Source organism: Austrofundulus limnaeus, unplaced genomic scaffold, assembly GCF_001266775.1.
Source record: "Austrofundulus limnaeus strain Quisiro unplaced genomic scaffold, Austrofundulus_limnaeus-1.0 Scaffold0, whole genome shotgun sequence".
Classification (NCBI taxonomy): domain Eukaryota; kingdom Metazoa; phylum Chordata; class Actinopteri; order Cyprinodontiformes; family Rivulidae; genus Austrofundulus; species Austrofundulus limnaeus.
This window is the reverse complement of record NW_013952402.1, coordinates 5,550,424-5,567,444: the sequence shown is the minus strand read 5'-3', so window position 1 is coordinate 5,567,444 and position 17,021 is coordinate 5,550,424. Positions and strand designations below refer to the sequence as shown.

Below are 17,021 nucleotides of genomic sequence, written 5' to 3'. Positions count from 1 at the left end.
ACACACACACACACACACACACACACACACACACACACACATGGCTCCTTCTGTACATAAAGGTTTAATCAGGCACTTAGCTGGGCATCTGTTACGGCTCTGTCCACACGGTGTGTTAAGGACCTGTCGCCGCAGGTCATGGGCCGAACGAATCCACTGACTGCTGCAGAGACCCCTGGCCCACTTACTGGTTGACGTCACAGCTGTTTTTGCTCGGGTTGAAAAGTCTTTGACTGCTGAGTTGACCTCAGAGTGAGAATGACTGCCAGGTAAGGATTGTGATATACCTTGATAACGAAATCTGGTGATGGCATTTTAATATCACGGTGTACTAATCATATGAGAGGATGCGCTGAATTTCCGCAAGGCTGCTATGAAACTGAGACATCTAGGGTTTTTCAGAAAATGCCCCACAACATTTTCAAGTTGACTTTAGCTGCTTTTTTCCCCATTCATTTTCAGAAGAATTTTGTGTAAAACCACTTAACTACAACACTAAACTTTGGCCTTCACTTTTTCACTGTCATCTTTTTTTAAGCACGAACTTGCACTTTCTGTCAGTTGGGATACGAGAACTGGACATAAAACGAGTAAAAAAAACAGCCAATGTTCAGAGAAAATGTTTTTAAAAATGTTCAGGTTGTGTCAATGTCAAAATTTTAGAAATGGAATGAAGTTGATGTTTCTCAACAGGAGAGTTGCTTTTTGGATTTAATTTAAATAGTCACAAACATTTACGCGTGGTCATAGCGTTGTTGACTGATCGATGAGCAGTATTTCTCTTTGTTTGTCCTTTTTCTTTCACCTCTGTTGTCGAGTAAGGGGCCAGTCTCAGCTGCCCTCAGTCCCAGGACTTATCTTGACACTAGCGCAGCAATCACAGGCCAGGAGATTGAGCGCTGTTTATTTTGTGTCGGTGTGTTCACCACGACCCTGGGGCCAGGATGCAAACACATACACACCCGCACATGCATACACACACAGATACATTCACAGCCTTGCTCACTCAATCACATCCCAGCCCTGTTTAAAATGAATGGATGATATCTTGGCCTTTCACTATTCACATCTCTGTTTCTCTCTCACTGCAGAACGACACCTAATCTCAGTGTTGCTCTGTTTTGTCTGATACAGAGCAACACCAATGCATTTTTTATTCTCTATCTTATATTGCTTTCTTATTCAGCGCCTGTTTTGTCTGTCTTTTTTATGGATGTATTTTTGTTGAGTTTGCGTTAAGGAAATTTAGACTATATTTCTAAGTATGTGTGTGTGGCTGAGCTGAGAGTGTGTCTATGTGCAAACTTAAGTTTGTTTCCTACTTGAAGAGTAAACCGTCTCACCAACTGAGCAGCTCCCACTGGTGTGCACTATAAACCTGACAGAACAGGCCTGCTCTGACTGACAGCTGACATTGTTCCACCACATGCTGGGAAATTATTGGAACAAACTGGTCACGCTGGATGATGATGGGGTGACTGGTGAGCTAGCGTGTGTGTGTGCAGACTCCTCTCTCATCCCTCTGACAGTTGACTATTGTCATTGTGCTTCTGTCATAGATGTCACTTATCAGACTGTACAGTCAGTCAAACCTAAATCTTCACCATGTTCAGATAATAAAAAAGCAACAAATGTCCAGCTGAAAAATAATTTCTAACATTTTGGGTGAGGATTTGAGATCTCAACAGTTTCTGACATTTTTAGAGTCTCTTAAGCAAACATCTCATTTATTTTATTTTCATGGTTATCCTAATGTTTGTGTTCATGATGTGCACAGAGGCTGTGGAGAGCGTAGCAAGGGTTTTCGTCAAGAATACAGCTTACAGTGCTGAGTAGTGGTGTCCCGATACTGATACTGGTATCGGTATCCAACACTTTTACAAGTACTCATACTTGTACAAAGTGCTCCAATACCCAGAACCAATACCTGTACGAAACCAGTTTGGATACTTTATTCATAACCTAATTTTGAGAAAAAAATTAATTAACAAAATATATCCTGGATCCTCTAAGANAGTTAATATTAATGGTGATCTCTTAAACTTTTCATAATTTGATGTTAAGGAGGAATTACATAGAATAGATAATTAGAATAGATAATTAAAAGATATGTAAATGTGAAATGGTCATTAACATATAGCATGTTTATTTTTTTTGTCTTTGTTCTATTATAAATGCCATGTTGGATGTCGCAGTTATGACGCAGAGGCTCAAGTTGATGATGCAATCCGTACTGTCCCAATTCTCAATTGTTTTGCACACTTGTAACCTGCGCACTCGAACACTATGTGCACTTGACTGAATCCACACTTCACAGAGGGGCGTAGGGTGCACACTGAGCATTGGGACTGGGCCAAAGACAATCTCAATTCTTGTTGCTTTCTCTCACCTTTCTCCTTTTCTTCATTTCAATCTTCATTCCTTGGCCACTCTCAGGCAGTTATGCTTTCCTGTTTTATAAACTGTTTTACCTTCATTCTTTTCCATAACTTCAATTTGCCCAGCTAAAAGTGCATCTACTAACCCTAACCATTCTCATGAAATTATGTTGTCTCCTGATAAAAAACAAAATTTAAGCACACGTTTGATATTTACAAGATGGTTGTCCTCTGAAGTATAATTGAATGATAGCAACATATGGTTGCCTTCAGGCCCAGAGATCTGTGATCTCAATGGGATTTGCCTGGTTAAATAAAGGTTAAGAAATAAATAAAATGATCAAATTCATGATTAGGATTTGCTCAAGTAAACATAGATAAATAAGTTTTACTATGAATACAATGCAAGTCATGAGAGTGATGGTGATATAATTTTTTCTGACACGTAGTTGAACATCTAAGTTTGCAATGCACATGCACTTCTAGTTAGATGTGTGGAAACAGAGGTCTTCTATGGTACAATGATGAGCCAAGGAGCCACATCCATTATGTTGCAGCACAGCTGTGTGAGGGCTTCTTTGTGACTTGGCACAATAGATACACAAGAAAAGCACACAAGCAACTTTTATGGTTTATTTTACCTGGCATTCTGGTGACGTTTTTTTCTTTTCCTTTCAGTTTTCAGAATAATGATTTCATTCCACTGATTTTGTGTGTGTATGTGTTTGTGTGTGTGTGTGTGTTCAGTGCTGTGAGTTTTTTATATTTGATTTTTGTTTGCAGAATCCTTCATCTTAGGTCAAAGTCAGTGGCTCTCCATCTCTCTGGTAAAGGCCCTCCCTGCCTGTAGATCTGAAAAGAGGCATTGAGGAAACGAGGAAATGACCTATGCTTATTCACACTACACACTAGCTGTGCTCATACAATCAGCAAAGCATTAGTAAGACTGCTGAATAGAGCCATCATGGCTGCCTATCCCTGGGGAGCCAGTGATTTGCCTATGGGCTTTATGGAAAGTGGAGAACCTGCAAAGCTGGTGAAAGCCAGAGTGGGCACTGTTAGAGAATCCTCTGAGTTGCTCCGGTGAAGGTATCTTTGTGAAAATCTTCTTTACAGACAGCATCACTTTTCTTTCTTTTATTTCGCTAACACAATCTTTTCCTTCAGTTACGTCACAGTTTGTTGAGTAGTAAGCAATGCTTTTTTTAGCTTGTGGTCATTATTTTTTCTACTCAAGTTTTAATTTTTATTGCTTGTGGTTAGTAAAGTAAGTAAAGTGAAGTTTTATTTATATGGCGCCTTTCACAGAAATAAATTCACAAGGTGCTGTACATTCAGGGAAGGGGGGAGGGGGCAGTTAAGAAACACCCATTCAAGAAGACATACAAGGTAAACATGGGGGATCAGGTGAAACCGGTTGTGTTGGACCAGATACAGACTGACCAACAATTAAAATACCAACAATTAAAATATGATCATAGTTTGGCTTAATTTCTGCCACAGTGTCTGAAAAGCTGGACTCACTGAACTATGCCAGGTTTCATTCATCAACATGAAATCTAAATTACAGGTGGTAAAGAGGTAGTTTAAAGTTAAAGTTTTGTTTGCTAGCAATCTTTTGATGAGTCTAATCCTCATTAAAAATGGGGGACCATTTCTGACACGGGTGCCCGACCCAGTGGCTGTAATCTTGGGGGTTTACTCCACCTAAATAGAAGCCATGTTTCCATCAATGTTTTTTAATGCGCATTTTTAAGTATCGCATCAGAAAAGCTGAATGGAAACGGCATGATTCGAAAAAACTTCCTCTAATTTGCATAAAAGTTGATACGCTCGCTTGAGGTGGTTTTGTTTTTTTCGAAAAAGAGTTGATGCGCAAAAGGAGAGATGGAAACACATTTGTCGAATAAGTTCTGACGTAGCGAACGTTTACCTCACATGGTTGATCAGCTGTTCTTGCTGTCTGAATGGTACCGATACCAGAGCGACTGGCAGCAGGACCCTCCTCCCGCTGTCAACGTATTCTCAGTTATTCTCGTAACGTGAAGAGAATTGCATTTTTTTTCTCTACGGCTCTAGACAGCATGTTACATCTCCAAAACTAGTTGATATGACAGAATAATTACAACTTTCCCGATAGTAGCAGCACGTTCCTGATAATTTCTCTCCATTTTCCTGAGATGCGACTTTTACTTCCTCTTTACTACATGCACACGTCTGACGTAATTGATTCGCTTTAAGCCAGTTGATGGAAATACGTCTGATTCGCATTTCTTCGTTTTTTTCCTTTTTGTGAAATTAAAAAAAAAAATCACTCAAAATTTGAATTAAAATTGGATGGAAACATGGCTAGAGATACAAGGGGTACATGTTTGCAGGCCAGCGACAAGTACAAGGCAGGTGTAAACAGGTTCCAGGGAACGTCAGTCAATGAAGCGCCGAAGATGTTATTTGAGCCTAGCCAGGACATGGAGAGTCGTGCCAGCAGAAAATGCTCAAATGGCTTTTAACCTCACTAAAAGGCTGTTGTTCCCAGGGTTTCTGATGCCCTCCTAGTCGAGGTGGAAGTCAAACAGGGCCAAATAGGCAAGGTCACCCAACAGGAATGGTGGGAGGGTCTTTTGGCTTCCAAAGTTGCATTGTCAAAGTTAATATTATTATGAATTTATTAATAAAAAACAAACATTTCCAATCTTTGTATAAGTTATTTTTTTAAAGAATAGTGCCTGAATATACTGTGAGAAAAACAGACAAGCAGAGCTAGTGGGGGTGTCAGAAAGGGCTAAGTGGCCTTTCGTTGCCCCCAGGGTGTGCTCCGATGGCATCCATGGGCGCTCTTTGTCCAGAGCTTTCACTGTGATTAGAGCGTTTGAGTTGACAATTCACTTAAGACCTCCTTTCTTTCTCCCTCCTGCTCTGTCATTCTCCTACAAGACACTCTTCCACCCACTATCCCCTTGCTCTCTCTCACACTGTTTCAGGGTATATTACCTGCTCATGTAATGCAGTTAAGCTCAGCTAGAAGCCTTTCCTCGTAATACCACTTAATTCCCCATGTGGCAGCTGAGGTAAATGCAGGACAGGCAGATAGGAAGAGAGTGGCGACCAGTGATGGCTGTAGAGGAGCGGGTGAGTCGAGGGATGATGAGGGGAGAGAAGGAGTGTGTGGGGGAGCTGAGATGAGAGAGGAGGAGCGGGAAAGGTACCACCTCCACCTCCATCTCACCAGCCCGAGCCATCAACACAGTTTGATACCGGCTGACTGTGGAGGACCAGCATGGCTGGGAGGTTATTGTAAAATAAGAGACAGTTTTTGAAGACAATAAATATGTGAGGCCCGACGTGGGACTCGGAGGATAAAAGACGCTCCACTTAAATTAGTCATGGGATTTATGACAACTAAAAGTCTGAATGTCAAGTCTCTCGCTGAGAAAATACAATCCAATGCCACTTAATGTCAGAACCATCTGATTTCACAGGATATATTGTCTTTATACAACTTGAATTTTAATAACTTTCTTGTAATGAGACTAAAGAACCTCTCCTGTGACATTATATCAAGAAAGTTACACAACATCACTTAAAACTTCCATTTTAATCTTGTTAAAAAGTTTTGGACAAGACTTTTTCTAAATTTATCAAGTATTTGTACCATGGCATGTGGTGTTAAGCCTTTCAGTTTATAAGATGTATTTTTCTTTTAAACAAACTGATTGGCTAAAAATCTCCATGTATTAGAATTATTTTGTTAAAATGAATAAATTGTGAGTTTTGGGGAGTATTTGTAAGACTTTACAGTTTTATATAAAAGGCACATTATATAAATCTTTGGCTTATTCATAATATTTTATTACTATCATTAAGAAATGTTTGTGATAATCATAAAAATCTAGTACAACCTGTAGAATACTGAAATAAATTGTTAAATGAAATGAAGTGATAAAAAATATAAGTTGCACTCGTTTTAAATGGAGTTTTAATCCCGCTGCTGGGTCTATATTTTTATTCAAACAGCAATTCAACTGTTAAAGCAGAATAAACTGAATTAAATGAATATTAGTGGTTTTTACAACAATGTTTTTATTTCCTCACTCTTATCTTCTCCAAGTAGTTACTTGTTGCCTGTCAGATATAAAAAGAAATGAGAAAATTCATAAAATGGTATTAACGAACTGAAACAATGACAGGAAAAAAATTAGGAAAGGCTAAACGAAGAGGAAAGAGGTTGACATTGCTCCTGGGTTGGCGCTCCAAAATGGAGTGCTAAAATCCTTTCAGCTCAGATAAAGCTCTGGCCGCTGCCAGGTCGCCCCGGGATATTTGTTGTGCTCGTCTGCCTCTCCAATGAAACGTCTGCACACGGCGAGCCTTCGGGCGGCTCGTCACACACAGATAAACGTGAAAACTCCTAATTAAACAGATGCAAATAAACAGACACTAACTTGGGCTTAACGCATATACACGGCTGGATCACATGCGTCATCATTTGGACACGATGACGCATTTCTGATTCTGTATGAGCTCAATGTAAAAACGGTAGATCAATCACTGTGAATTAGTTTGATTTTACATTTTGCTTAAAAATCTTTTTTTTTTAATCTGGATTGTTTTCTTTCAGAAAGGCTGGATGTAAAAATGTGTTGTGAAGTGATAAGTGAAACAAAATGTTCAACATAACAGCAAGCTGAAAAGCTGTCATCAGTTGAGGGTTTAAACAGCTAAACAAATAAAGCATTGCATTTAGGCGGCTTGATTCACGCACTGGGATTCAATTTATGCATTGCAAATTTAAAGACAAATGAGCAAATGCAAAGTAGTCCAGAACACTTCTCTTTGATTCTTTTATGTTGGAATGGTGACCAAAATGCCTCTGGACCATGTTACCTATGGACAAAGTTGCTGTACGCTCTTCAAATACACCTAATCAAATCTACTTATTGGTACCTTTAATAAACTTAATCTCTTTATGCTGTTTAACTCATGATCATTGGCTACTTTATGAATCAAATGAAACAATAAAAACTCTACTACTGCATTCATTTTCTACTTGTCATGACTGTAAAACATCTAACATGATTTTTACATGGATAAGAACAATAATTTTCACAAATAACAGTGCAGCATTCGTTTTCAACCTTGGTCTTTTGTAACAAATTTTGAAACAAATTTGAAAAACAGTTCTAGTCTCTGAAGTCACTGCTTTAGATTTGGGTAAGAAAGAACATGTGACTTTTCACAGTTAAAATAGTTATTTGACAATCTGTCCTTCAATGGCACCGTCTTTATCAACCAAAACAAATCTGACACCCTCGTGTTTTCTACTTCACCCCTCTCTCTTCTCCCCTTAATCTCTGCTCTTCATTCTTTCCTGCCCCTTTCTTTTTTCCCTTCAGCACCTCCTCACCGTGATCGAAAACCTGGTTCTCATGTTTAAGGCATCAGTGCAGTCTCTGGGCAGGCTTTTGGATGCTCTTCTGCCTACTCTTCCTTTTCTTCCTTTTATTTATTTTTCCTCTTTCCTCACCCCCATTCCCTCCCCATCCTCTCCCCTCCTGTCCTAATTGTTTATATGCATCAAGATTCCAGAAAGTAGATCGCTTCTTGCAGGTGACACCCTGTAATTTGGCATCTTGCCTTTCACCAACGACGGCGAGAAATGCAATCTGTGGCAATCTGCATTGTGAGAGCGTGAGTGTGTGCAGCGTAATCTGGAGTTGTCACATGGGCCCGGGGCCACTCCCTGCATGCCAATCAATGAGCGAAGCTCAGCGAAGCACTTGTCTTCCAGCTAAACCCACACCTGATATGTTTATCACCCCTCTTTGTTTCTGTCTCGTCCCATCTCTCCCAACACCTCATTCCTGTGTCTCATTTGATTTTGTTTTCCCCCCTCCGCTCTGTAATTCTGAGCCGCTGTGTTTTTCTGGCACTTCTCTTCTGTGTCCACGCTTCATTCAATTCTCCTTCTGTACCCCTCACTTCTCTTTATTTTCCTTTATTTTCACTTTGTGCTGACAATGGTTGTGCACCAGTTGTAATTTCATCAAGTGCACACTCTCTACCTCAGTTTTTTTTCTTCATCCAAAAGAAGTGCAGGGCATGATGGGATAGGTGTTAAAGGAAGCCAGTTTATGACGCTGTTGTCAAACTTCAGAATAAATCAGAATCAGAATAAAAAATAAGTTGCATTTAACAGTTTGTGCTTGTTTAATCCTAAATATTTGTTCTACAAGCAAGAGAAAAATATGTTTTGATTATGTGGAAACAAAAAAAAAAAAAAGAAACATTTTACGGCTTAACATTCGTTGTTAAACATACTGTAAAAAAAGTTTAAGAAAAATCTTAAAGAGTGCATCAAAACATGTTACTGTAGTTGTTCTCCATTCAGTGTGTCAGATATTTTGAGGTATGGAACACAAAAGTATAACAAAACCCAAACATATCGCTACAACGTTTCTTTAAAATGTGCATGCAGTGTATTTACGATTTAGAAGCAAAGTAAGCAATAAAAAGGAAAAAAAGATGAATCCCAACATTTAGTAACACAAGTTTTGAAGCAAATTGGTCCTACTTCCCATCATCTCTATCTAACTGCAGAACTGTTTGCTGGAACACCACAATGAGATCTGAGATGTGCTGACAGTAGATGTCTGTTTTATATTATTACGCTTAAGCTTTATAAAAAGAAAGTTTCAGACAGACAGGCAGGCAGAGAAACAAGCAGGCAGTTACAGGGGCAGTTAGACAGGCAGTCAGCCCTGGCATTTTGCAGCAGATAAGTAAGCTATCAGAGGAAGGGGATAAATAGCAGAGTAAAGATTGGTCCCGGCCCCCTTAGAGAGGAGCGGGGGGCCACAATGCAGGCGGGGTGGGCAGATAGCCCCCTGCTCTCATTATACTCTGCCTAATCCAAAACGATGTTTACTCAGAGAGAGAGAGAGAGAGAGAGAGAGAGAGGGAGAGGAGGGCCACGCTTATCGAAGCCCTGCACAGTCCTTCAAGCGTGTGCAGGAGCGAATGTTTGGTGTGGGTGTGTGTCGGTGAGTGCGTCCTGAAATGAGCCTATTCCAATGGAAAAGGGGATCAGGAATGTCTCCAAGGTGGACTCTGTTGGCTAGAATGTCGATGCTTATCACTCACTGCCTGGCTCTTCTGGTGAAAAGGCGAATAGGCTATCTGAACTGCTTATTCACAGCTCGGGTGTTTACTGCTTCAGCAATGCAGAATGATCATTTTGTAATTGCTATTAATATTAACGTGCTGCTATTAATAGTTCAAGCTTTTGTCAAGCATCACCAAATCTGATATGCCAGGAGGTGAAAGTCCTTAAAAAACGATCAACCTTTTCACCTTTTTGATTTAAAAATGCTCGAAAATAAGTTGTTTTTGTTTCATATTTCGAACATCAAAAAAAAAATCTTTACAAACAGAACAAAATAGGAGTTTTCAAATTGCAAAATAAATGTTAATCATAATAAAAAATCTTGGAATAAATTGTTTTTTATGTATATATTTAGGACTTATTCTCATGACTTATGTTTTATTACATGAGTTACTGTGAGATTCTCCTTTAATTTCCATGAGCTTAGCACATTTTTTGCACCGTATATTAAATTAATTTTACAATAGAAGCCGTTCTGAAAATGCATTTTCCAATTTGGTCTTCATTTGACTGATCTGGAGTTTATCAGTGGAATCCAATGATCCATTTTGGGCTCAGCTTTATCCATTGTTATCTCGGGGCATTTGCAGTCAGGAGTGAGGTTCAAGGGACAGATCTGAGAGAAAACCCAAGGACACTATTCACACACACATGACCTTTAGAGACATTTCAACGCTGATTATTTCATAGTTTAAAGTTTTAATGTATTTATGTGGTTGAATTATACAAATACAAATGCAGTTTCTGACAACCAGAAGCACATTTTTTCCTTCAAAACTTATTAAAGATTTTCATTTTAGGAGTTGTAAAGTTGATAATTTCTCTGAAATACAACTACAGTATTTATTCAAGTATAATATGTAAAATTAAATCCATAAAATCATCCATAAAGTTGGGGGGTAGTACTATACTCGGATAAATATTTTTACTTATGTATTTTAACTGAAATATCGGCTTCATTCACAAAATGCCTGAGTGTGGAAATGAGACCACGACGTAAAAAGCAGTTGAAGCGAACATACCTCTGACACTCCTTCGTGCCTCAGAGCGAGATAGTAACAGATCCAGGCAGGTGACATGATGTGAAAAAGGGGGGGAAAAGTATTCCTGCACCTTAGTAATGATAGCGAACTAATGACATTAGTATGTGACCGGGCCGCTCCTCGAACAACAACAAACACATGTTCGTCTGTAATGGCGGCTGTCTACTGGTGCTCTGAAAAAGTTTGTATCCCTGAAAAAACATTTCCCCACCAGAGGGGGCGCTCGCGAGTAGGAAGTAATCTGCTTTTCCCTCACAAGATGGCCCAAATCTCATGTGAAGTCTCTGATTTTTGTGTTGGTGCATCCTGGTGGACTATGTGTAAAATGCCAGAATTCATATGATGCTGCTACAGCTGATATATATTTGTTGTCAAAATACCTTTTAGTACATATGTTGTTAAAATAAAATGAACAGTCCAATGATCATTTTACTGATATGTATAAAGACTGCAAAGGCTGAAAAATCTTGAAGTCTGTATGAAATTGGAGGTAGTGTGAGGATTAAATTTTTTTTATGCTTTTTAAGCACAAAAAATGGGGGTCGTATTATACATGAGATTGTATTATACACGAATAAATACAGTAACTCAAATTTAAATTGCACAAAGTGTCCATCTGTCTTAAACTATTACTCATATCAAAAAATGCTATTCCCGAACTTACAAACGATTTTCTGAATTGTTTTTCTCCTCGTTACACACAAACAAACGCCAAACACACACATGCATCTAGGTGGTCTTATGAACAGAGTGTATGCTTTCTAGGCTGGCTGAGGTAATCCTGGCCTCCACTAAAGTAGCCGTGTGAGCGGACAGATTGTCAGTTGATCATGGCCAGCCGAGAGCCTTATCCCTTATTGGATCGGCCATGGAGGAGGCTTAGGAATTATCTGAGGCCTCACTTAATGTGGAGACGGATCACCACCAGCGAGCCACAGAGCCTGAAAACACGCCGGGCCTGAGGGGAGGGAGAGTTGTGTGTATAAGAGTCRTAAAGTGGTGTGTGTGTGTGTGGATGTTATAACTGATGTATGCTGGTGTGTGCTCACAGCAACACCATGACCCACGTAACCTCATCTTGACATAGCGCTCTCTCATTCCCCCTCTTTTTTCATATTTATCAGTGTCTTTGCTTTCATCTCCTCTCCCTCTTACCTGCCTTCTTATAGTTCATTATTTTATGTTAGTCTCACTACACCTGTCCTGATTTTGTTCATTTTTCTCTTTACTTTTCTCTCAATCTGCTCTACTTAAACTGAATATCCTGTCACAGCTTTTAGTTTTTAAAAATATAAACGAATTCAAGCCAACTCTGATTTGTATCTTCATCATTCTCTATCTAATCCCTTCCTGTGGCCCACAGTTCATTTCTCTCCTAAGAAAAATAAATAAAATGATTTTGAAAATCAAACTTTTTGTTGGAAATAAATGAAACAAAGCCAAATGTTCTGATGTCAAGAAAACTTCTTGAAAATTGGAAGAAGTCTGGTTATCAAGTGGGTCATAAACAGACCTATATTATGGTAAAAACAGACAATGTGTGCCTGTCCTATCATCTGTTTAACATTCTGACTTCATGAAAAGAGATTCAACTTTGTAAATCCTGAAACAATTTGAAAAGCTACACTCAATATTGCTCCTACTTACACGCTAAGTTAAGCATCACTCCATCTTTTAAATAAAAGTGGTTGGGCTCTTTTTAATTAAGTCTTGGTTCCGTGAACAGAGTAACAGCCTCTTCTCAAGTACTTTTAGCTTAGCTTGGCTTAGCTAGTGAGATAGTATAACCGTGCCTGTCTGGATCCCCTTCAGGTACTCAAAATAGCTCTTTACTTAATTCCCTCCTCGCTCTAAGCTCTTTGGCCTTTGAATGCTTTAGGATTCTCCTAAAAGATCTCAAAGACATGGGTGGCGTGACGTACGTTGGCTAGTTTTCTTTGCCCATTACTACCCCAGCCCAAACCTGGATATAAGCATTAAGAAAACTGAAGGGTGGTTGGATAATTCTACTTTGTGTCACTGATTACTGACAAATACTGAAGGCAGATTAGGTTGTGTTAAGTCTAGGTGGTACCAGGAGTCGGCCTCGGTCTCGATGTGGAGGGATAATGTTAAGGACAGAGGAATTTAACAGTAGAACGAGTTGGAAGCTGCGGCCAAACATTCTGGACATTCAGCTGGTCTTCTTGTCCTAATAACATTCTGATATGTGGGGAAGTTATAGGCTTGTTAAAACCAAACTGTAAAATCACCCTGGCGTTTAGCAACCTACAATTATAAAAGCCTCACAACACAAACTGAATCTATTGGGTTTTCTCACAACATTTAACTTATTTTGGGCCAATAAGTATACAAATATATCCAGTGTTTCTATTGACCTGTTGCTTATATTTAACATAAAAAATGATCCCCAAATGGTTAGGCACCTCTTCTTACCAACAATCTGATGGTTTTAAAGTAAAACTCCTTTTGAAAAGAGGTTTAGTTCCTGGGAGTGATAACTACACCCGATACACACCTACACACACACACACTCACAAAAGCACTAGTTCCTTTCCTCATCAAGTAATTGAAGGTGAGAAATAATTTCATTATTCTCAGGAAGAGTAATCTGCTCTTTTCTCCTGATCCTTTCATTTCCTACAGTGCTTCTCGACCTGGGAAGCTCTCTCGTTCACACACACACACACACACACACGCACACACGCACATGACACACGGTCTTTCTCACCCTTGGCTATTAATGTTATTAGAGTTGCGGATTATCCATCAGATTCACATATGCTTAAAAAGTCAGAGTGGGAATGTGGTGACCACTACAACAGAAACAGACCTTTAGAGGGGCAGTCAAAACAGTTTTAGCTGCTATTCTTTAGCTATTTTGTTTCTTTAATCACAAATGACCTCATAAATTAACATAAACAGCTGGAGAAACGCCTTGAGGGATACGTAGACCCCCCCGAGAGGACATAAAAGGGCTTTGTCCCCTCTGTCTTCAGGGAGTGATTATTAGATGCAAACAGGATGGTCAGCATCCATCAAAAGTCAACAGCAGCATAAAGGTTAGAAGAAAAATCTTTAAATTGTCTTGATTTTGCTGCGGAGCGGAGGATCACTGTTACATTACCACCCTCTACTGTTCATCGTGTCTAGATGTTTTGGGGAGACCCTGCATGTCAAGTGTCAGTTATTGTCAGGGAGGGGAGGAGATGAACTGTGGTTTCTAATAGCAAAGACGTCTGTCCTGATGTAATTATGTTACATTAGGAGAGTAGGGGTTAAAGTTGAAAGAAGTATTAGGATGCAGCAAATGACTTTTAATACAGTTTTTATCATTGAAGGATGTGAAGGAAAAGTGTAATTATACTATCTGTTTTCACTAATCTCCAAAAGATTAAACTCTTAAGTGCTGCACCATCGTACTTCTAAATCTTCATTTTTATGCTTAAAAATAAAAAAAACAACAATTTGTACTTTTTGTTTGATCTTCAACACTGCAGCATTTTTTAAAGAGATATTTTGCCTGTTTTTTTCTGATAACATGTAAAATATTTGATATTTGGAAGCTTGTCTGTGAGTAATTACAATCCTGATGCTGCTACAAACAGCAGTGAACATTCTCGTCTTTAGAAAGCCACCGGCGACAGCTATTAAAATCAAAACGCGCCTTATAGTTCGTGCTGAAGAACAGTCGTTCAGGAATTATGAATAACCTGCAATCCATTATGCCCATTAGTTTGAAATTGTCTGCATGTTTGATATCAGGGAGAAAAGATGATCTGAGAAGATTAGACCATTGAACTGGTTCTCTGAAAGCTGCTTTGGGGCTTAGAGACAGAAATTATTAAAAGAAAGCTCACTCGGTGTTAGATTTGAACTCTTAACGTGTTTGTTGATAGCAAAAGTAACACCCGGCAGCACATTTACATCCAGAAAATGTCACATATTTGCATTACGCTGCTAACAAACAACCTGAGATAAGGCCCAGAGTTGCTCTTCAAGCGGTGTACAATCACGACATTAACCCGAGTGTCTCTTGACAATGTAAAGTTCTCCACGCGACAAGCTCCTCGCCGAAGAGAAACGAACAGTCGGAATTTAAAATGTCACCGCTGGTTCAGCCTCACGTGCCTTGACACTCTCTTAACACAGTTTAGCTACTGTGACTGTCATTTTTTTTTCTAATGGGGAAAAGGAATATTTGGACACTTTATCAATAGGCATTATTAAATCCTGCTTGCTTGAGCTAATCTTGGCGGACCGAAGCGAGGGGAAAGAGAGAGTCGGAAAAAGGGTGAATAAGAGAGATAGAGGCAGAGGAGGAGAGCGGGAGAGCAGTGATGTCTGCCCCACGAGGTGATGAGAGACCGCCTGTAAGCCGCTTATTATATCGACAACCACCTTTTCTTTCTCCTCCTCTAACCCTCCCTGGATTTCCCTCTTTACCTCGCTCATTTTCCATCCGTCTCCCTCGCTTGCTTGCTTTCGCCAACTTATTCTATATCCCCTCATTCTTCTTTTTCTCTTTTTTTTCTCTCCAAAAACTTCAGTATATAAACACACACACACATACACACAGGCAAGGCAAACCTTTTTGTTCAAAGCCAGAAGCAGAAAGCTGAAGTTTTATTCAAATGAATGTTTACTTCTTCTACTGCCAAGATGTGTGTACTTGTCTCTGTACACGTGTGAGCGAAGGAAGAGGGGAAATAGTTCGAAGCATGCGAGTGTGTGTGTCTTAGTGTGTGTTACATGCACGGCAGAAGGAGAAGGGCTGACTGTAGGTGATAAGGCAGACAGGCCTGCACACTGTGATTATCACACACCGGACCCCCCTGTCTCACACACACACTCGCTCCTACACACTTGCATACACAAGGGCCAATGAGAGAGTGTGTTGCAAGGATTTAGGACAGACAGACGGACGAACAGACAGAGAAGCCTTGGATCACAGGCAAGGTGGAAATCACAAGAGAAGCAAATGAACACAGACTGGAAAATACAATGCTTCCCTTTATGTTCCACTGAACACTCATTGTGTTGAGCTGGGTTTTATATCAATGTTATTGTCCTCTGATGTTTAGACATGAGAATCCAAGTCTGTTTTTTTTTATACCAAAGAAGCTTTATATGTCTTTGTAAATAAAAATTATGTTACAAATTACGATGGAATATGAAACTGTCTTTGTTTTGATCTCTTTAATTCAGGTGTGTGGCCATCTGAAGAGGTGATGGCACATTACTGTCTGCAGAATCATCACATGTTCAAGTGAGTTATTTCCTTTTCTTTTTTATTCACCCTGTTGTCAACAATTCATAAGTGCCAAAGTGGTATAGACTAACAGCTGTGATTTATAGCACAGATTTTGTATTAAACTTTTATTTGTTCAGCAGGATGGGATGTTTTCTTAGTCATATATTTTAAGATGCACACATTTTCCATAAATGTATTTTTTTTTTACTTTTTATTCACACATTGTTGTGTAAACAAATGAGACATTTTAAAATATGATCTCAATTTTTTGACCCAACAACACTCTGTTATGGAATATGCTAAGAAAATGCTTTATGTAACAGAAACCTTTCTACTTTTTGAAAACAGGAGTATTTCCTTTAAATACTTAACATTTTTAGTAAACTAAGTAAAGTTCTATTTTTGTTACATGAACTTGTATCAGTATTTTATTAAAGTTGAACAAAATATTAGCAAATAATTGCTATTACACTATCAATGCAATACTGATATTGCAAAGGGCTGCAATAAACTGCAGAAACAAGTTGCATGATAATAATATATTCAGCCAGATGGACTTTCTAAATACCTACAGCTGAATTACTTGATAGTGGCAGATATTTTAAAAGCACATGACGTGTGTTTTAAAAATGAGGAAAATATGTTTATTGCACCTGATAATGTCGCTGTGGTATTCTCAATACGTTTTAACAGTTCACTTAGTTACAACAAGAAACCGAAATCTTCTTAATCACTTCCTTGAAAACGTCCCAAAAGTAAACCTCGGTGGGATTTGCAGAAAATGCCTGGCGCACCTTCCTGTGCCTCGCTGCGTTGTTTTCGTGCTGCTCTTTTCCCCGGCTGCTGTCTGCCGAGCGTTCGGCCTGCCCTGTGGCACGGGGCTGAAAAGCACCCAGGCACTTTTGATTTCCACTCAAGGTGGATCGCCACCCTTTGATTTCCTGTTTTAACATTCAAGAGGCGGGAGGCGAGGCGGAGAGGGTTATTGATCAGAGCAGCATAGTGAAGGTCAGCGAGAGAGGGAGGGAGGCAGGGGGAGGGATAAAAGAGGACAGGGGAAGAGATGGAGGGTTTGGGGAGATGAAAGAAGGAAGAGGATGGAGAGAGGGGTTGAATGAGCAGGCGTACTACATGACTGTGTGTGTGTGTGTGTGTGTGTGTGTGTGTGTGTGTGTGTGTGTGTG

The 17,021-nt window shown here is 39.5% G+C and overlaps 1 protein-coding gene across 2 annotated transcripts in view; it reads left to right on the top strand.

The window, feature by feature from the left end:
- Nucleotides 1-17,021, top strand: part of camkmt (calmodulin-lysine N-methyltransferase) — a gene marked incomplete at its 3' end in the record, with an annotated part of 77,418 nt that overhangs the window by 50,629 nt on the left and 9,768 nt on the right. For both annotated transcript variants that reach the window (XM_014030633.1, XM_014030565.1), the window contains 1 exon segment: nt 15,792-15,852. In XM_014030633.1, coding sequence (XP_013886087.1) covers nt 15,792-15,852 — 61 coding nt within the window.